Raw genomic sequence first — 22,343 nt, 5'->3', positions numbered from 1 at the left:
TATAAGATGTTAGGACATGGGGACTCTCTGTATTATCTGCTCAGCTTTTCTGTAAATCAAAAACTATTCTTAAAAAATAAAGTTTATTAAAAATGTGTTCTGTTTCTCAGGTTATTTGGAATGATTCCACTAATGAAAAAGATCTAATACTGAGGGCCTAGCTCACAGGCCTGGATCAAGGGCACTCAAGAGATTTCAGCCATCAGATGACAACAGGACAAGGAGTCCACAGTCCCATAGTAATCCAGCTCAGAAAGCTGCAAATCCAGACACCCAAAACCCCTTCAGAGAATTTCAATGGGAACAGCTGATAATTAAAATCTATTTAACTTTCTTTACCCCAAACAACCCTACAGCTTGTAAACACATTGTAGGCAGCAACTTTCAAAAGCAGTGAAATCCCTATTTGCTTAAGTTAAACTAACAATTGGGAGGTGGGGTGGGGGACAAGCCATCCCTAGTGACCTGCATCCTCCATCAGCTGCCAGCCCCTCCTAATGGAGAGAGGTGGGGAGTAGAGACAACCTGAGCCTTTAGCAACTCCTAGCTCAGGCACTACAACATTGATGTTGTCTAACACCATTGCTTACATAAATAAAGCACACAAACTCCAAGTCAGACTCTTGCCCTCCTCTTGCCTAAGGATTCTTTAAGCACTAAGGACCATGGGTGCTATATTCGTCCGCTAAGTTAGGAATGCTGAAAGGTAGTTTCTTAATGGAAATACTGACCACAGTTAATCAGTAAAACACAAATTCCAAGGTGAAAATCTCTGGATTCTAAATATTCATTCTATATACACACACTTATTAAAGACTTATTATGAACCAGATGCTGGGATGATGGAAAAAATAGCTTGAGAGAATAGTCTAAGCAGATGAAACAGTTTAGATGAACATCAGATCAATAAATAGAAATGTGGATGACGCTAATAGAATCTCATCAAGCAGAGAACATTCTTGATTTAACATCGCATGCCCTCTAGTGGTCTTTTGGTTAAAATGCAAAGCTTATATAACCCACAGTTTGAAAGTGAAAGTGAAGTCGCTCAGTTATGTCCCACTCTTTGCGACCCCATGGACTGTAACCTACGAGGCTCCTCCATCCATGGAATTTTCCAGGCAAGAGTGCTGGAATGGGTTGCCATTTCCTTCTCCAGGGGATCTTCCCGACACAGGCATCGAACCAGGGTCTCCCGTATTGCAAGCAGACATCTGAGCCACCAGGGAAGCTCCTGGTCAATATGCTGCAACTCTGATGTGCTGACTGCTCACTGGACTCTGTGAACACTCAAATCTCTGACTGCTGTGTGGAATCTCTTTTCTTTCTTTCTCTCCCTCCCTTCCTCTTCCCCTCCTCTCTCCCTCTTTCTAATTTCATAATACCTGTTACAATATTATCATTGATTCATTCAACAAATATCTATTGAGGTCCTACCTTAGAAAGCACTAACTCATATTTCCAATGTAAATAACTTTATTATTTAATTTCCAAACATTTTGATATTTCATATGTCAACTGGTGTACCATGAGGGACACTCCCTGAAAAGGCTGGGAATCAGTGTTTTCCACTCATCTCTCTCCACCCTCCCATTCCAACTTTCACACTCGATCACTCACTCAAAATTTTTTTTGAGTTTGCTATTTGCCAGGTAGAGTTCTAGGCAGTGAAGCTATAGTAATGAACAAAAACAAATGAAAATCCCTACTGCCTATGAAGTTTATAGTCTAGTGGAAGGGGGTATAAGGCATGAAATAAATAATGAATAAATAAATATTTTGACAATCAATAGCTGAAGCTCCAATACTTTGGTCACATGATGTGAAGAGCCAACTTGTTGGGAAAAGACCCTGATGGGATCTGATTGGGAAAGAATGAAGGCAAAAGAACGGGGTGGCAGAAGATGAGATAGATAGCATCACTGACTCAATGGACATGAATCTGATCAAACTCCAAGAGATAGTGAAGGACGGGGAAGCCTGGCATATTGCAATCCATGGGGTCACAAAGAGTTGGACATGGCTTAGCAACTGAACAACAACAACAAAAATATGGAGGACAATAGAACAGGGAAAGGGCAATGGGAGGCTTTTTTGCAGTGCAAATTTAAAAAACGTGGTCAGGGAAGGCCTGAGAAAGTGATATTTGAGCAAAGACTTGAAGGAGGTGAAGGGGCATTAACTGGGAGAAGAATATTTCAGGTAGTGGGAACAGGAAGGGCAAAGGCCTAGAGGGGGGAACACATCTGGTAAGTTCAAGGGAAATGAGGAGCCTGGTGGAGAGATAACAGCAAGGAAAAGAAGAGAACAGTAGTTCTACAGGAGAGGGGGAGAAAAGGGGGATGACACAGGGCTCTGCAGGCTGTGGTGGGGACTTTGGCTTTTACTCTGAGTGAAACAGGGAAGCAAGGTAGTGTTTTGAGCAGAGGAGTAATAAGATCTTACTTCTGTTTTCAAAGGATCACTGTATCTGCTGTGTGGAGAATAGATCAAATAAAAACAAGGCCAGAAGCAGGAACATTAGTTGGGAGGTGATCACAGTAATCCAAGAGAGATGGCAGCTCGGACTAGGGTTATAGTGCTGGACGTAGTGCGAAGTGGTTAGATTCTGGATATATTTTAAAGATGGAGTTCGGGTTTTTTTACAGACTGATTGTGGGGTGTGATGATTCCAACATGTTTGGTTTCAAAAACTGGAAGAGTAGGGCTGCCATATGAGTGGGGGTGGGGGCTAAGTCCAAAAGGAGTTAGCTTTTGGACATATATTAAGTCTGAGATATACACCAGACACCCAGCAATCAATCTACTCTCTACCATCTCCTACCTAGCTAATCCATTTACCCACTAAGATTTCTATATGTCACAAATCCCTTGACATCTCTGTATGTATTTTGGTGTGCCACTTCCAATGTTACTAACAATACCGCCTCCTACTTAGGCAAGAACCTGGGTATTTTTGACGCCTCCCTTCGCTTACTCCCAATCCCAAGTTCTGTCAGTTATGCCTCTAAAATCACTCTCAAGTGCTCTCCTTCCTTTTCACATTCATTGTCACCTCCTGTGTTCATATTTTCAAGATCTCTTCCCTGGTTTCTGAGCATAGCAGTTTGATCTTTTTCTTTACTAGTGAGACTGGGTAGAGGGGTCCACTGGATCTGGGGTTAGAAGGTACAGGTGGAGGCAAGGGGTGGGGCATAAGTAAGAGTGTTATTTACTCCTGTCCTGGTACCTGGACCTGAAGACAAATGTCAGAATTACATTTAAGAGAGAATGCTGACACTGAGCTGGGAAAGCATACCTATAATAGGATTTGATCAAGGTCACCTTGGGTGCCCCCCCATCAGCTCAATATTTCCCGATCAACACCCTTCCAGTGAATCAGACAAAAGGCTAACCATGATGCTGCTGGAAAGCTAACATCTCTTTCATGATGAAACTGGTTTCTCAGTCTTAGGCTGCTGGGGCTAACTGCAGGGTACAAGCTAGACAAGTGCATCGGGGAGCAGCAAGACTGGATGAGAGATCACTGAGTAGGAAAGGCATGAAGTTCCAGGGGCTGCTGATGTGTGGAGGTATGTGGGTGGATGATTGAATTCACTTCAAAGGTTTCTGGGTAAGAGTCCTTCAATTTCTGGCATGGGCGGATAGGGCCGTGCCAAAAGGAAATCACACTTGAATGACCCAATTAGTGTAATTCATATACCACTCAATAGCAAACACTTTCTGGTGCTTAGTACAGGCCAAGTATTACTCTATGTACTTTCCTAACATTACTTCATGTAATACAACTGCTTTGTGAGGTAGTTACTTTTTATTATCTCCATTTTATAGGTGAGGAAATTAAGGAACAGAGTTTAAGTAACTTGTTCAGGATTACACAGGAAGGTGCAGTGTTGGGATTCAAACCCAAGCAGTGTGCCTTAGTGTCACTACTCTTGGCCCCTCTGCCATGCTGTATGGTGACAGCTAACAGAATGTGCCCTTGGCTAGTCCGTACTTGGTGATCAACATATTGACCAGACTCAGGGATGTCAGTGGTTCCAGGAACTAGTCAGGGCAAGAGTGGACTGAAAATAATTAATGCCATGAAGGGAAGAGGTCTGAGTGAAAGGGTGCATGGATTACAAATGAATTCTGCGGAGGCTGGGGGCAGAGAATCAATTGTATTATGTATCCGAGGTAAGCTGTACTGCTGTTCTGCCAGGACCTGGTCAATCCATATGGCCTGGAAGATTGTCTGCCAGTAGTGGTATGGTGAAGGGGTAAATGTGGGGGAGGAGGATTTTTGAACGGCATTCTCCAAAACTAGTTATTTGAACTGTAGGCTGTGGCCAGAGAACAGATGGCTATGGAACTTGTGTAAGTGCAATGCCTTTCAGATGCATGGGCAGTAGTGAGTGGTGTAAACTGCCTAATAGGGAAAGACGGATCCACCAGGAAGAAGGTGTTACAAATGCTGGAGAAGGAAAAATCTGCCCTGGAGTTCATTAGGATGATGTCCCAAGAAGCTGAAAGTTACCTAGGTCTCTTTGTCTCAACTGTAGGAGTCAGGACTATACCAAAAGTTAGGTCAGATATGGGGTAATTAGAAGAACACTTTGACCAGGAGTTCTCAAAATGTGTTGTGCATCAGAATCACCTTAGGGAGGCGCTGGTTTAAAAAATTTTTTTTCTTGGGCTTTATCCCTAGAGGGTCTGATTCAGATATCTTCATTTTAGAATTAAGGTGCAAGTGGTCTACAGGCCACAGTACAAAACACATTCCATGAGATTATATTCAAGTTTGAATAGGCTCTGTTGGTCTGTTGGAGGGGTGCCCACAGGCACAGGCAACCCCTGATCCTAATAGAATGAGGCAGCTTAGATAATAAACTTCTGGACTGCCCCAGGATGGACCTGATCTTTATATTCTATACATGTACCTGCCGGTTCCCCAGGCAGGGACTGGGGTAAATGGCTATGACATCCTCAGGCTAGAATCCATTTCCACTGTCCCCTGAAATTCTGAATTCTACAACTGGGCCCATTTAGGGAAGGATCTATTTGACCTGGTATGGGCTGGGTTTACAAGTCTGCCCTGGCTACTCTGGGCTACAACAATTTGAGCTCATGATCACAAACTGCTTGTCCCTCTCAAAGAAAGTGTTTCCTATCTTAAAGGTGGCCTTGATCACTAAGAGTTCTCATTCTCACTTGGGGTAATTGACTTTGTTTAGGACCAACTTCCTGGAGATGGTGGATGTAAGGGAGAGAGATCAAAAGTACCCAGGTCCTCCTGTGGCAGGATAATACTCCCCACCCATCACCCCTCCTACCCATCACCCTCTCCCCACCCATACCCTTGTACCTGATTGCTGAAGGCATTAGCCAATGGTATAGACCAGGGCCATTTTTGTGTTTGCAGACCAAATTCCTTTCTCTTAAAGAGAAAGGATACTGGGGAAATAAAGATGCAGAGGTAGTAGATGAATTGCTGGTTGTATAAAGGGGTTGCTGATGCCTTCAATCATTAAAAAAAAAAATGTATCTTATCCTACACTATGTAAACTCTGTCCAGAAATATCACTTTCACACTTGGGGGCTTGGCTTGGGGATAGTGCTATTGTAATCATTCAACTATCACATAGCTCAGACATTCTGTGATGTCTCATTAAGTAAATTTGTCAAAATATTGCCCAGGTAAATATTCTAGGAGGTGGTAGTGAAAGTGTAAGTCGCTCAATCATGTCCAATTCTTTGTGACTTGAATTCTCTGGGCCAGAATACTGGAATGGGTAGCCTTTCCATTCTCCAGGGTATCTTCCTAACCCAGGGATCGAACCCAGGTCTCCCGCATTGCAGGCAGATTCTTTTACCAGCTAAGCCACAAGGGAAGCCCCTTACCAATTAGGGATGGTCCCTCTGTCTCTTGATAATGAGGATTCTTATTTGCCTTATGGGTAGAAGCTGGATCTAGCAGTGGAAAGGTGGGTCAAACAGTAGATTCTGGGTGATGTTTGGGAGGAGTAGGGGTTTAGGGAATGCCAGCAGTGAAACTCTGACAAAGCAAATGGCCTGAGTCTTGAAACCAATAGTGAAGAGTCTACCCTCAGCCAGGAGCAGCTTATAGGCAAAGGGGAAGTGGAAGTGTAGTGAGTGACAAACAATATCAGGGCTGACTTTAGCTCAACAGGCAGTGGGACCCACTGCATCAGTGACTTGCCTGAGCAGCTACCTAAGACACCCTGAGTGTAACCCAGTCTGGATATAATGTGACTTTTATCAGATACTTACTATGCACCAGGCTCTTTGGTAGACTCTTTAATGCAATGATAAGATTTAAACTCCATCACCCTCAAAGGTATGTACTATTATTATCTCCAATTTACAACTCTGGACACTGAGGCAGAGAGAGGCTTTGCAGCTAGTAATCGATGGGGATGGAATTCCCTGTGCAACACTGAACCACTGTAACAGACTATCTTCCCTAGATCTCATCTGATCTGGGGTACTACGGAAAAGGTTTGTTTATTTTGTTTCATGATAGGTCTGTTTTGCCAGTGCCAGGATGGAATGGGTGTAATGAGGAAATAATAAGAACATGCTTTCCATGGCTGAAGGAGGAGTCTGCCTTGGTGCTGAGGCAATGTGGCCAACACTGAATCTAGGCTTCCATTTTCATGCAGTGATTTGTTGGTTTGGAAAGGCTGCAGGTGGGGTGGTGTCAGCAGAGGAGGTGGTTCTGCCTGCTTGGTTAATGAGATATAGTGCACATAAAACACTCTGGAGAACTGGAACTGGGATGCAATCCATAGTCATTTACTCTGTGCATAAGGAACCGGAGCTCAGGAGAACAGAGCTCCGGTAGCTTTGACCCCAACCATCAGCTAAGAGCCAAAGGTTTTGTTCTACATTCTTCTTGTCAAGTTTGCCAAGACACAAATGGCTCTACCATTCACTGTCCCCAGGTGGAAGTCCCAGAAACCAATGGCATTCTAGGGGAATATTCTCTCCTCTCCTAGAAGGGAAGCAGGCAGAGGGGGCCCAGCTGGCACAGATCCTGTGCTGCCAAGTGGAAGGCTGAAATGTCGTAAGATAAGATGGCAAATAAACAGAATTGTGGGAGGGAAGGGGAGGTTGAGCTAGAGATAGATGTGGTCTTAAATGGATTAGCAAAATGAGGTAAAGGAAAACACTGGGAGCTGTAATGCAGTCAAACTGAAAGAGATGAGGATGAGGAAAAGCCTGTCAAAATAGACAAAGAAGATGTGATCTCAGAAAATTCTGAAGATTAGGAGTCACTATCCTGTGTTGGGTTTTAATACCTCCTAGTACTCTTGCCTGGAAAATCCTATGGACGGAGAAGCCTGGTAGGCTGCAGTCCACGGGGTTACTAAGAGTCGGGCACGACTGAGCGACTTCACTTTCACTTTTCACTTTCATGCATTGGAGAAGGAAATGGCAACCCACTCCAGTGTTCTTGCCTGGAGAATCCCAGGGACAGAGGAGCCTAGTGGGTTGCCATCTATGGGGTTGCACAGAGTCGGACATGACTGAAGTGACTTAGCAGCAGCAGCAGCAGCAGTATATGCTAACACAGAAAGAGTGAGTTCCATTTAATGGGATCTGGGTGGGACAAGATGGCTTCCTAAGAGACTGACTATAAAAAGCAGAATCAGAGAATTCAAAGAGGCCTGTGAGCAAGTGATAAAAGTGGGCAAGAGTCATTTCACAAAAAAAAGCAGAGACCTTGGGGCTGGCACTCATTAATAGGCAACCCAACTACTTCTCTGATACCCTCCTTGACTCCTTTGCTCTGGCTTCAAAAGAGGTAGGTCTCCTCCTCCCAAAGCCACTCATTCCATCCTCTCCTGCCTCCTCCAAGGCTTTCCTCCATTTCTTATCCTTCTCATATTTCCATTATTTCCCTTTCAGTCTATAAATGTTCTTAAAGCTCTTAGAACAAACCCAACAAGTCAGCCCTCAGCCTTTACTTTCCCTTGGCCACTGCCTTCCTCTTTCCTTCTCATTTGAACTTTTGGAAAGATCAGTGTTCCTTTCTTATCCATTTCTTTAGTTCCTGCTCAGCCCTCAACACTTTGTGTTCCTATCACTCTCCAGAAAGTTCTGTTACCAAGGTCATTAATGACTATTAATTGCCAAATATGACTGATACTTTAGTTACTCTGGATTCTTGAGAGCTGTTGTCTTCTTTAAACTCTTCTGCTCCCTTGGGATTCTATGTGTGCATGCTTCAGTCATGTCTGATTCTTTGCAACCCCATGGACTGTAGCCTGGTAGGCTCCTCTGTCCATGGGATTCTCCAGGCAAAGATACTGGAGTAGGTTGCCATTTCTTCCTCCAGGGGATCTTCTCAACCCAGGGATAGAACCCAAGTTTTTTATGTCTGCTGCTTTGGCAGCAGCTTCTTTACCACTAGCACCACCTGGGAAGCCCTAGGATTCATGGTCCCTTTCTATTTTGATTATCTGGCCAGCCCTGATTTCTGCTTTTCAGCTGAATTCACTGGGGCTTCTTCTTATACTTGCCTGTTACAAGTTGGTATTTCCTGGGGTTCTAGGCTCTATTTTCTTTTTCCCCTCATTCTCTGCTAGTTCCATTAAGTAATCCAACCCATTTTCCTGGTTTGTAACACCATTTCATATACTGGCAACACATCTGCTTCTAGTTCCAAATTTCATTACATTTCTAAATCTGGGGATCCAATTTTTTTTAATTAATTAATTAATTTTAATCAGAGGCTAATTACTTTACAATATTGTAGTGGTTTTTGCCATACATTGACATGAATCAGCCACAGGTGTACCTGTGTCCCCCGTCCTGAACCCCCCTCCCACCTCCCTCCCCATCCCATCCCTCAGGGTTGTCCCAGTGCATTGACTTTGAGTGCCCTGTTTCATGCATTGAACTTGGACTGGTGATCTATTTTACATATGGTAATATACATGTTTCAATGCTATTCTCTCATATCCAGTTTTCTTGGGCACTACTTCTGCTGCATACCATCATCTACTCCTGTTTACTGAGGTAGTGTACTTCAGGGGTTAAATACCCAGGTTGAAGAATTAGGCTGCCTAGGTTTGACTCTCATTGCCCTGCCCTAGTTCAGGTCTTCATCATTTATCAGTGAGATTGTTGATACAATATTCAGTCCCACAACCTCTAGTCTACACCTCCTTCAATCCATCCTCTATAACACTGTCAGTTATTTTCCTAAAACACAAATCTAACCACATTACTTCCTAATATAATATTTCAGTGCTCCCCACCCCATTTCCTATTGCAGAGTTTCTCAAAGTGTGTGCATCAGAATCACTCCTAGATTTTGAAAGTGCAGGCTCCTATGTCCCAGTCCAAACCTATCTGATCAAGAGAAATTTGATCTTTGAGAAATCTAAAAATCTGCATTTTTCAATTTTGATTCTGATATATGTGAAGCCCTTCATGAGCCATATCCTACTTTTCTACCTCATCTACTGTCATTATCCACTTTGTACTTTAACCCTCCAACAATTTGTGTGGTTCCCCCATCTGCCAAGAAATTTTACATTGCTGCTTCTGCAAAGGCGGTTGTGACCTTCTGCAAGGTCCTTCATCTCTTTGTCTCCCTGGCACACTCCTTTTTATCCTTCAAAGTCTTCTTCACCAGAACCTCCTTGCTGAGAAATTTTACTTACTTTCCTTCTCTATAGCTGTTTCTCAACCAGTTTTTCATTATCACTCCTTCACTCAAGGAGCCTTTCTAGATACCTTTTCCTAATCGACCCATCCACAAAATTTTAATATCACAGATGTACTGTACACTTGTTTATGTACTGTGACCCTTTGGAAAACCATAAACTATGTAGCATCTAAGTTTTTTTTGCTGCCCCTACTCCTCTACCACCTGCCCCATCAAAAATGAATGCTTTTTCCCTTGGGAGCAGTATCACCCCTGTTGGGAACACATACTGTGCAGCAGCAGACACTGTTAGCCAAACCAGTCTTCTTGAAGTTTACCTTTGGTTTCTCTGATAAGTCTTTTCTGATTCTTCTATCTCTCTGACCATTCCTTCTCAAGACTCGACTTTGTAGGCCTTTCTTCTCTTGCCTGCCTTGTAAACACTGAATTCCACAAGGCTCAGTATTTGAGTTTTTCCCCCTGCATTATTTTATACATGTTTTCCAGGTTATTTTGCCTAGTTTTAATTACCACCTATCATGCTATTGAAAAAGCATGAAAAGACCCTGATGCTAGGAAAGATTGAAGGCAGGAGAAAGGGACGACAGAGGATGAGATGGTTGGATGGCATCACCAACTCAATGGACATGAGTTTGAGCAAACTCCGGGAGATGGTGAAGGACAGGGAAGCCTGACATTCTGCAGTCCATGGGGTCACAGAGAGTAGGAAGTGACTGAGTGACCGAACAACAACAATGCTATTGACTCCTGACTCCTGAATTTTGCATCTTTAGTGAAGATGATTGTCCTGAGCTCCAGCTTCTTGCTAGTCTAAGTACAGGTCACAAATTGGCAGCATTTAGCGTCACCTGGGAGTTTGTTATGAATGCAGATTCCTAGGTTTGCCCCTCCCCCAAGACCTGAATCAGAATCTGCATTTTAATAAGATCCCTGAATATTCTGTATGCAGATTAAAGTTAAGACATAATAGGCTGGACCCCATTTCTGGCTTTCTAACAGACATCTTTAACTGGAGGCTCCATAGGCACAGCAGTTCCCATCCCCTATTCTTCTTGGTTAAAGATAACACATTTACTCAGTCATCTACACAAGAAATCTAAACCACTCTTATCATTTGTATCAAACTGGTTACCATTCCTACCTAGTCTAGCTACTAAATGGCTGTTGAATTTATTCCCTCATCTATGCTCATCACCACAGCTTTCATCTCCTTTTGGAAAGATTATTATCACAGTAAGGTCCTAACAGATTTCTCTAGCAATATTTCACACTGCACCCCAATCAACTTACCTACCAACTACTGCCAGAATCATATTCATAAAAGGCAAATCTGATCATGTTACTCTTCCTGACTAAAAATTCCTTCAGTGATTCCTTATTGTTTAAAATCGAGGTTCCTAACCAGGGATCCACATATAGGCTGTAGGAGATCCTTAGACTTTCTGAAACTGTAAGAAAAAATTTGTGTATGTACATTTTTCTAAGGAGAATGTTATATAGCTTTTATCAGATTTTTAGAGTGGTCCACAACCAAAATAGGTCAAGAACTACTGACTTGAAGGATCAAGTCCAAGCTATCAGCTTGGCATACAATGATCCTTCATACCTCTCCCACCTTACCTCTAGCTACTTGCCTATAGGAGCCCTTGGTTTCAGCTTTACTTGTGGACTTGGAAGTGCCCTCAGCTTTCACACCTCTGCGCCTCTGTACATGCTGTTCTTAGAATAACCCCAAGGTCATATACACAACCAGTAAGATTGCAGTCTGGATTTGCACCTAGGTCTTTCTTCAAAGTTCACAGTCATTCCACTTGACAGTGGCTTGATATTTTATATTGTGGCCTGTGCTGTGCTGTGCTTAGTCGCTCAGTCATATTGAACTCTTTGCAACTCCATGGACTGTAGTCCGCCAGGCTCCTCTGTCCATGGGAATTCTCCAGGCAAGAATACTGGAGTGGGTTGCCATGCCCCACTCCAGGGGATCTTCACAACCCAGGGATTGAACCCAGGTCTCCCCCATTGCAAGTGGATTCTTTCCCATCTGAGCCACCAGGGAAGCCCAAGAATACTGGAGTGAGTAGCCTATCCCTTCTCCAGGGGACCTTTCCAACCCAGGAATTGAACCAGGGTCTCCGCATTGCAGGTGGATTCTTTAAAAGCTGAGCTACCAGGGAAGCCCTATTGTAGCCTAGTACACACAAATATTAATACATACAACATATACTAGAATAAGTTTCATGAACTCCACCTTGATATATTAAAAAAAAAAGGTGGTTGCCACCCACTAAATTGATACATTCGTGTTACAAGTTACTACCCTTGGTCCTTGGGAAAAAAGCTATGACAAATCTAGATAGTGTATTAAAAGGCAGAGACATTACTTTCCCTACAAAGGTCCATATAGTCAAAGTTATGGTTTTTCCAGTAGTCATATATAGATGTGAGAACTGGACGCATAACAGTGCGGAAGAATTGATGCTTTTGAACTGGGGTTTTGGAGAAGACTTTTGAGAGTCCACTGGACTGCAAGGAGATCAAACCTGTCAATCCTAAAGGAAGTGAATCATGAATATTCATTGGAAGGACTGATGCTGAAGCTGAAGCTCCAATAGTTTGGTCACCTGACGCAAAGAGCTGACTCACTGGAAAAGATCCTGATGCTGGGAAAGATTGAAGGCAGGAGGACAGGGGTACGACAGAGGATGAGATGGTTGGATGGCATAACCAACTCAGTGGACATGAGTTTGAGCAGCTCTGGGAGATGGTGAAGGACAGGGAAGCCTGGTGTGCTGCAGTCCATGGGTTGCAAAGAGTTGGACACGACTGAGTGACTGAAAAACAACAACAACCCTCAGTTGAAAAACACTACACTAGCCCTTCACTGAGATTCAGGGAGTTCTCACTACTGAGAATTTATTACCTTAGCCCCAGCAGTACCAAGGTTTTGAGGCTTCCTAGGGTTACAAAAGTTTTCTTGAGAGGAAAGCATTTGCCAGTGAATTGACCACTTATATCAGTCCCCATTCAACCTACTCCTTTAAAAACTAGCACAATCCCCATGCAGCTAGCTGTCCAATCTTTGTGTCTCATGGATTGTCAAATATGTCAGCAAGCGATTCCATGCAAATCTAACACAAAGTGAAATTACAAAGCTTATAAAAAAAATGCAGGCTATTGTGAAAACTGACATGAAACTGACAGCAAGGATCTGGTAGACTAGTTTACAACTGAAGAGGAGAAAAATAAATAAGGATAATGATCTTAAAAGTGGTTCAAAAGAGAGCAATTTAAATACCAAATGACTATGGAGAAGCCCTCAGGAAAACTGATGAAGCCTTTGAATATTTTGGCAAAATCAACCCTCTTAATGATCATGCTGCAAAAGTCTCACAGAAGTGAAACATACCATCTTGAAATATCATGCAATTTTGTTACAAAACTGAGGTCCTGAACAAAAACAATCAATCCTGGGATACATTCTTGGTTTGTTATAAGAATTACTTAGCATTCAATTTTTATTAAATGAAACAAAAGAAATACATTTTATTAGTTTTTAGTCAGGTTAGCATACTAATCAAACCTTGCTCCATCCACTATTTACTCTAAAATTTTAGTCCCTCTTTTAAATGTATCCACTAAGTAGCTTTTTGTTTAGTACCTGCTGCTGCTAAGTTCGGAGAAAGCAATGGCAACCTACTCCAGTACTCTTGCCTGGAAAATCCCATGGACGGAGGAGCCTGGTAGGCTGCAGTCCACGGGGTCGCTAAGAGTCGGGCACGACTGGGTGACTTTACTTTCACTTTTCACTTTCATGCATCGGAGAAGGAAATGGCAACCCACTCCAGTGTTCTTGCCTAGAGAATCCCAGGGACAGAGGAGCCTGGTGGGCTGCTGTCTATGGGATTCTCCAGGCAAGAACACTGGAGTGAGTTGCCATTTCCTTCTCCAATGCATGAAAGTGAAAAGTGAAAGTGAAGTCTCTCAGTCGTGTCCAACCCTCAGCGACCCCATGGACTGCAGCCTTCCAGGATCCTCCATCACTGGAGTGGGGTGCCATTGCCTTCTCTGTTGTCTGGTACCAACTGCCCTCAAATAAGAACCTCCTGTATACCTCTGTGTTTCCTCATCACCTAGCATAGAGCAGAAGCTTAATATATAGTTGGTTAAACAAGGCAATGGCTTCCTCCTCTGCCTTTAGTCTCAGTTCCCTCAGACCCAATCAGCATATTGCTACCCTCTAAAATTCTTTGGTAAATCCCCACTGGCCCCAGAAAAATGTCCAACTCCTCAACATGATTTACAAAACCTTTATAATCTGGTTTTGCTTTATTTACTCTCACATTCTGACCCTGTTTAACAACTTGTAGTTCTCCAAATGCCCCATACTTTCCTGCTGCCATGCTTTTATTACTCCCTCTGTTTGAAATTCTCCATACCCATCAGTGGGAAGGCAAACTCCTGTGCCTAACTCTAGCATACATGGACCTCTATTAGCCTCTATTAAAACAGCTTCCCACTTTGTTTCAAGTAGTTTTTATTATAAAAAGATTTATTAATAAAAGTAATATAATCACATTAGGGTAAATATATGAAACAGAGAAAAGGTACATGTATATCTCTGCATGTGTACACACACACACACACAGTATCATCATCCTCACAAAGTCAGTGGTATCATTTTGTTGTATTACCTTCTACAAATTTTTTCATATGCAGATGGTGAATGTATGATGAGGCTACCTGCCCTTTAAAAGCAAAGCCAACATTATACGATATGCATTTTTCTTCTTATGCAGTCATCCTAACCACTAGTTTTATTAGTTATATAATATTCCATCAAGTATACATGATGCAGTATATTACCTTAACCAACCCACCATTATTGAATATTTAGGTCTCCTTCCCCCATCCCCTCTTTTTTGGGTTATTATAAGTAAGAGGGGAGAAGGCAATGGCACCCCACTCTAGTACTCTTGCCTGGAAAATCCCATGGATGGAGAAGCCTGATAGGCTGCAGTCCATGGGGTCGCTAAGAGTTGGACACGACTGAGAGACTTCACTTTCACTTTTCACTTTCATGCATTGGAGGAGGAAATGGCAACCCACTCCGGTGTTCTTGCCTGTAGAATCCCAGGGATAGGGAAGCCTGGTGGGCTGCTGTCTATGGGGTTTCACAGAGTTGGACACGACTTAAGCGACTTAGCAGCAGCAACAGTATAAGTAAGAGAAATTACAATCTTCATATACACATCTTTTCCATATTTTGGATTGGCTTATTTCCTTAGAATAGATTACCAAGAATAATAGATGTTATGAGTTAAGATCTTTCTTTTTTCAGGTCAAATTTGGTAGAAGTAAAATATATACACGTATATGCTGCTGCTGCTAAGTTGCTTCAGTCGTGTCCGACTCTCTGCGACCCCATAGATGGCAGCCCACCAGGCTCCTCTGTCCTCAGGATTCTCCAGGCAAGAATACTAGAGTGGGTTGCCATTTCCTTCTCCAATACATGTATATATAATGTTTCAATTTCTCATCCTCTAATCATTAGTGATACTATTTTTTCATGTTTGTTTACCGTTTCCTCTTTTGTGAATTGTCTGTTCATGTCTTTTGCTCATTTATCTGAATATTAGTGTTTTTAAAAAATCAATTAGAATAGTTAATAATTTCAGCCCTTTGTTTATATTTGCTGTAAATATCAATGTTTTTTGCCTATTTTTATTTTGGTAAAATTTTAGTTGCAAAAGTTAGAAAAAATCTCATTACACAGAATTTGAAAACTAGAAAAACATATTAAAAAAAGGATCATTTAATTGTGCCACCCTAACATAACCACAATTATCATTTCCATTATTTTTTTAAATATGCTTGTGCTTTACAAAGTTGTAACAGCAGTGTGCATACATTTTTAAAACCTATTTTTTTCATTAACCCATAAGTATTTTTCTGAAATGCCCCCTTAGTCTTTATAATCATCATTTAATATAATAGTATAATATTCCATGAAATGGATATACAATTTATTTATTGCTAGATATTCATGTTATTTCTATTTTTTCAAATAAATCACAGGAAGATGCCCTGGAGAAGGGATAGGCTACCCATGTATCCTTGGGCTTCCCTGGTGGCTCAGCTGGTAAAGAATCCACCTGCAATGTGGGAGACCTGGGTTGGGAAGATCCCCTGGAGAAGGGAAAGGCTACCCACTCCAGTATTCTGGCCTGGAGAATTCCATGGACTGTATTCCATGTAAAGGTAAATATCTTTAGGTAAATAGCTTTTTTCCCATTATTTTGAATTATTTTCTTAGGAAACATTCTCAAGAGTAGATTACTAGATAAAAAGGGCATTAATACATGCTGGCTACCAAACTGCTTTCTTAAGGGAGTGATCAAAATCATAGTATTACTACCAAACTGAGTACCACTTTTTAAAAATTCTGTTACAGACAGGCTTAAAAAAGAAGTTACCTACTTACTTGCATTTCTTTGATTAGTAGTGATGAACATTGACCCATATTTTCCAGTTATACTTAAAACTCCTTTGTAAACTGCCTATTCATGTTTTTTTCCCCATATATCTTCTTACACATCATACTGTATGAATGTCTGAGAAAATGCAAATCTGACACATTTTGTCATATTTATGTCAACTATGCCTTTCTAGTCTGTGTTTAGATTTTATTTTTGAAATGGCCACAGAAGTTATTTTGGTTTTAAAATTTCATACAAATATGTTGATTTTTTCCTTCTTAAGTTTTTTTTTTCTATTCCTTCCTAAGCTTAGAGAACTATTCCCCTTTAGAAGCTTGATAAATATTCATTCATTCTAGTTTTTTTTTTCTAATTTGGCTTTTTAATATTTAACTCTTCAATCTAGCTGCCACTTAGTTTACTACAGGAGATGAGGGTGTAAATGTTACAAATGTCACAACATCATTTACTGAACAACCCTTTCCAATCATTTCCAACACATCCTTTATAAAAGATTGAATTTTTATATGAAACAGTCTCTTTGGGAAGTGTACTATAATATCATCTGTCTAATCTTATACCAGTGGTACCAGTGTTTTCATTATTCTTGTTTTGTATGTTTAATAGCTAGTAACATTACTCTCTCATTACTCTTCTTACTCTTCTTTTGCAGAATTTTCTTTGAAAGTCACTCTTCTTTAGCTTTCAAAGATTACTTGCTGTCTTACCTCTAAGAGACAAAATTCTTGAGGGCAGAATTGGTTTATTTCTTTAGAATAGATGTCTAAGATTAATAGTACTGGGTCAATAGGTACAAACATCTTCCCCACTCTTAACACTTATTTCCAAAGTTTTCAAAAAGAGTGTGCCAATTTCACTGTAATCCTGTCAGCACCTGGATATTCTGAAATTTTTTTTTTTCAAATTTTGTGGAGAAAAATGTAGTATGCTTTAATTTCTGTATCTCTGCTTATTAGTGGTGATAAAAATATGCTTGACACTATGTAGGTGCTTAATCAATGCATATTGAATGAATATATGGCATGTATGAATGTACATGCATTGGAGGGTGAGGAGATTAAAACAAATACTGTGGTTATAAATGATAAATGCTGGCTAGATGTAAGTTTGTGGACTAAATGCCTATAACCCATTTACAGAAAGATTTTAGAGGGGCCAAGAAGCCCCTGGAATTTGGACCTGAATTGGAGCAAGCCCTAGAGACTCTTCACTGCAGATGTGTGTTTCCAGGTAGGATCAGTTGAAAGCTGTCTGAAACAGTTAAAATAATGGTGCATAGGTATGCCCATGCCTACATGCAGCTCAGAAGCCACCATAATTGGCTGGAGATAGAGTGTGCTTCCTTTGGCAGCAAAACAATGATAAGAAGTGGCAGGTACCTGGGTATTCCACTGCACACTGGTCCAGGCCCCAGGAGGCCTGAAGCAGTGAATTTAAATATATAAACTTCTCCAGTGCTATACACAGAAACTAGATCTGACTTGTAGGACTAGGCATTTCCCATGAAACCACACTACTTTTCTTCTCAACTTGCTAAGTATGAGAAGGCATAGAAGTCCTTGGTTCAGAGGTGCTCGGTTTCATCCCTTTGATCTATAGCTTGAAGGAGATAGGGTCATTTTTTCCTTCTAGAGATCACTGTCTTGACTTTGAACTTTTTAACAGGGTAAAAACTAACAAAAAGCAGGTTATTTCTATGTTTTTAAGGGCATACAGAACTGATTACTAAACACTGCTTCTTTTTGTTCCATTGCCTCAGTAGTGGATTCTAGTAGTAAACTTACTCAAGAATTTCCTTGGTCATGAAATCTATTCACGTGATGAAAAGAATTCTATATTATTACCTTAACCTGCATATGCTGAAACTGTGCTCAAGGTTTTATTCTGAAAGATAAAATGTTGTCTCTAAACTCAAGAGCCCTGGAGTAGCAAGGTCATGGCACACGGTATGAACAATTGGTATGTGAATGATGCATTGGCAGTTAACTACTACTGCTGCTTCATTTCACTCAAACAGCACATTGATAAGTTCAGTTTTTAAAATCTTTCTCCTGCCCAGGGCAGGGGGGTAAATTAGGATTTTGGGATTAACAGATACACATACTACATACTATATATAGAATAGGTAAACAAGAAGGACCTACTGTATAGCACAGGAAACTATACTCAGTATCTTGTAATAACCTATAATGGAAAAGAATCTGGAAAGTGTAACTGAATCACTTTGCTGTACACTGTTGAAATTAACACAACATTGTAAATTAACTATACTTCAATAAAAATAAATAAAATTCTTCTCCTCCAACATGTACTACAGACATTTTAAGTGACATGCCAAATGCTAAATAATACTCAGAAGTCCTTGTTAGACACAGAGTACAACTGTTTGAAATGTTAAATTCCAAAAGGACTTTTCCTGTAACTCCAAGTAGCACCCAATAGTTGTTTCATGAGCCCTTTCTCCTTAGGAAAAAATCTAGCTCCAGCTGCCACTTTGCTTAGAGATAGCAGCATAAATCTCCTTTTTAATTCTTCAGCCATTTGTTTTAAATCTATTCTCATCCATTCTTAACCTATTCAAAAATCTGCTTGCTGCTCCTTTCTAGAACTAGCTCTATAATTCACCTCTTCCAAGACTTCCACAATTAACTGCTCCTTATTACTGAATACAGCTCATACACATATTCAATTTGGTACCAAAATTGATGTCGCTCCCTAATTATTCTAGTTTTATTAATGTTTCTAGAGTTCCTTAGAGATCGGGCAATTTCTAGAAAGCTTAGAAGGAATTTAGGGATTGTCTAGATATACTTATCTACTATTATAAATCTACTATTTATATCCTTTGTTCTCCCTATTTTCCTGATGAAGAGACTGAGACTTAGAGAGACTAATCTATCCAAGTCAGTCAGCCAAGTTTGTAGAGAAACTAGGCACAAAGCCCAGGTATCCTGACTTTCAATAGTACACTTTCCACTATATTATGTCATCTTTTTTTTATTTTACTTGTATCTCTTCAGAATACCTAGCTAAGTGCCACACACACACACGCACGCGCGCACACACACACACATCTCTCAATAAATGCCAATATAATAAACATAAGAGTTTACATAAATGAAAAGCTGATTCAAGGAAAGAGGTAGAAAGCAGAAAGGTCATTATCTTACTTCTTTGCATGATGCCACCCTCCAGACCAGTTGATTGCTACTTTGCACATTCCATCAATCAGGCACTGGGCAGCTGTGATTGTAGCCCCTCCTACAGCTGCTGCATAGTCGAATATTCCTTCAGTGGCTGGGCAGTCATAACCTTCAGGCAAACATCAGAAGAGCTTGTTAAAAGATAAACTGGAAAAGGAGGGGTGTAATATTATGATTTATAATAAGGAATATATAGTTAACCCTTGAACAACATGGGATTGAACAATGCAGACCCACTTATAGGTGGATTTGTTTTTTCAACAGAAAATACTACAGTACTACACCATCACTGGTAGGCTGAATCCCTGGATGCAGAACAGCAGATATGGAGGGCCAACTATAAGTTATACTAAGATTTTCAACTGTGCAGAGGGTGGCTACCCCTAATCCATGGGTTAAGGGTCAACTGCATAATTGGTCTTATTCCCAGTTTCTGGCACAGAACTCCTAAAATTCTTGGAATTCCTAAATGATGAGTCAGAGACATATTTTGGTTATATTAATGAGGTGACTTGTGGACCACAACTAAGGATGGGGGTTGGTTGCCAGCAGAACCAGGCATACGAGGCTTGGAACTGTCAGTTCTACCTCCTGATCTCCTGTGTGAGGGAAGAGAAACTGGAGCTTGAGTTTGTAAGAAATTAATAAACAGAAACCTCAATTAAACAGAGTCAGGAGACCAGAAGGGGGAGCTCTCACACTCTGAAATAATAATAAAGTTTAACAAGAAAGACTTCTTTCCTGGCAAGGACTCAAGTCAATAAAAAGCCAGGGACTCTCTTTCCTTTTTTTTTTTTTTTTGTTACTATAGCCCTCCCAGCTTCCTTTCCTTCTCCATATGAGTGTTCTTCCCTAGCCATGCAAGACATTGCACATGGCTTGCTATGGTTGCAGACCCCAAATTGCAATTCTCTGCTGCTCCCAAACAAACCCATGGTTGATGGAGAAATATCTGGCAGCCTATTTGTTTAGGTCAACAAGTTCAATCACCAATTGGCCAATGACTTTAATCAAGCACGCCTATGTAATGAAGCCTCCATAAAAACCCCAAAGAAGAGGGTTTGGAGAGTTTCTGGGTTGGTGAACACATAGAGATTTGGAGAGAGTGGCATGCTTGGAAAGGGCATGGAAACTCTGTGCGCCTTTCTCATACCTTGACTTCCTGCATCTCTTCCATCTGGCTGTTCCTGAGTTATATCCTTTTATCATTAACTAGTAATCTAGTGACTATATGGGTTTCCTAGGTTCTGTGAGCCGCTCTAGAAAATTAATTAAATCCAAGGGCGGGGGAGAGGTCATGGGAATTTCTGATTTACAGTTGGTTAGAAGTAGAGTTAACAACTTGGACTTATTTCGGGGCTTCCCTGGTGGCTCAGAGGTTAAAGCGTCTGCCTCCAGTGCAGGAGACCCGGGTTCAATCCCTGGGTCAGGAAGATCCCCTGGAGAAGGAAATGGCACCCCACTCCAGTACTCTTGCCTGGAGAATCCCATGGACAGAGAAGCCTGGTAGGCTACAGTCCACGGGGTCGCAAACAGTCGGATACGACTGAGCGACTTCACTTTCACTTTGGCATCTTGAGTTGGTGAGATTGTTAGAACCTCTGATTTGCAGCTTGTCAGTCAGAGCACAGGTAGCAGCTTGGGTTTGCAATTGGTGTCTGATGTGGAGTGAAGTCTTGTGGGACTGAGCACTTCACCTGTGGAATCTGATGCTATCTCCATGTAGATAGTGTCAGAACTGAGTTGAATTGGAGGACGCCAAGCTGGTGTCCTGAGCATTGTTTGGTGGTGTGGAGGCAAATTCCTTCCTCCATACATTGGAATTGGGTCTACAACATATCCTACCAAGAAGCTACTGTGCTAACATCAGCTCCAAATGAGAGATAAATGTCTTCAATGTGTTAGAGCTAGAAAGGCTAAACTTTCAAGATTAACTAGTCACATCTTATAGATGAGAAAACTGAGGATTGAGAGGTGATATGTCATATCAGTGATGACACAGAGCCAGGTATAGGACCCTCTGGTGTCTTAAGCTCCCACCTCCACCTTCCACACATACCTCCAGTCCAGTGTTTTTCTACTAAATCATACTGTTTCTCTAGACTATCCTATTGGCCACTTATGGTTCTTTAAAAATGCAGCTGTTTAATGAGAAATAAGGTATCAAACTTACCCAGAACATAAATCTATATTGAAGTTAAAATACAAAAATACAAGGTCACAGGACAGTTAAATCAGTGTACATATAGACTGACCCAGTCTGGGCACTGCTATTAGGACCTAAGCAACTGAAAGGTTTTACTCTATTTGATCCATCATTAATTTTGCTCAATTCATATGGGAGTGTAGTTAAACTAAGAGATTAATATTGTGGTTAACACATTAGTTGTTAATTTGAAAGTTTTAAAGATCATCATTCAAGTTATAAGGGCTTCCCTGGTAAAAAATCTGCCTGCAATGCAGGAGACCCCGGTTTGATTTCTGGGTTGGGAAGATCCCCTGGAGAAGGGATAGGCTACCCACTCCAGTATTCTTGGGCTTCCCTGGTGGCTCAACTAGTAAAGAATTCTCCTGCAATGCGGGAGACCTGGGTTTGATCCCTAGGTTGGGAAGATCCCCTGGAGAAAGGAATGGCAACCCACTCCAGTATTCAGGCCTGGAGAATTGCATGGACTGTATAGTCCATGGGGTTGCAAAGAGTTGGACACGACTGAATGACTTTCACTTTGCAAGTTATAAAAGATGAAGTAGTTATGATCTATAGATGGAGGTTGTCCATCTCTCATCATTGCCTGGTAATGACTTTACCTAGTCCATATTCTATGGAGTCTGGATGATCATCATCTCCATCTTCGCTAACCTTCTGGAGATGCTGCAGATAGGCATCGGTATGGAAGCTGGCCATCTCCTCCATGGAGGCCACTTTGGGCTTAACTATCCTAATAATAACAGAGAACAAAG

The 22,343-nt window shown here is 41.3% G+C and overlaps 1 protein-coding gene and 1 non-coding gene across 3 annotated transcripts in view; one reads left to right on the top strand and one right to left on the bottom strand.

Moving 5' to 3' along the window:
• The window catches only part of HDAC8 (histone deacetylase 8), a 238,674-nt gene that overhangs the window by 211,290 nt on the left and 5,041 nt on the right, over positions 1 to 22,343 (bottom strand). For both annotated transcript variants that reach the window (XM_024988193.2, NM_001076231.2), the window contains 2 exon segments: positions 22,191 to 22,321; positions 19,350 to 19,491 (listed from right to left, as the gene is read on the bottom strand). In XM_024988193.2, the coding sequence (XP_024843961.2) occupies positions 19,350 to 19,491; positions 22,191 to 22,321 (273 nt within the window).
• TRNAW-CCA (transfer RNA tryptophan (anticodon CCA)) lies at positions 20,744 to 20,816 on the top strand. The gene has a single exon. It is a non-coding gene; the product is annotated as a tRNA-Trp (tRNA).

Source organism: Bos taurus, chromosome X (genome assembly GCF_002263795.3).
Source record: "Bos taurus isolate L1 Dominette 01449 registration number 42190680 breed Hereford chromosome X, ARS-UCD2.0, whole genome shotgun sequence".
Classification (NCBI taxonomy): Eukaryota; Metazoa; Chordata; class Mammalia; order Artiodactyla; family Bovidae; genus Bos; species Bos taurus.
The sequence above is the reverse complement of the archived record's forward strand: the minus strand, read 5'-3'. Positions and strand labels throughout refer to the sequence as shown.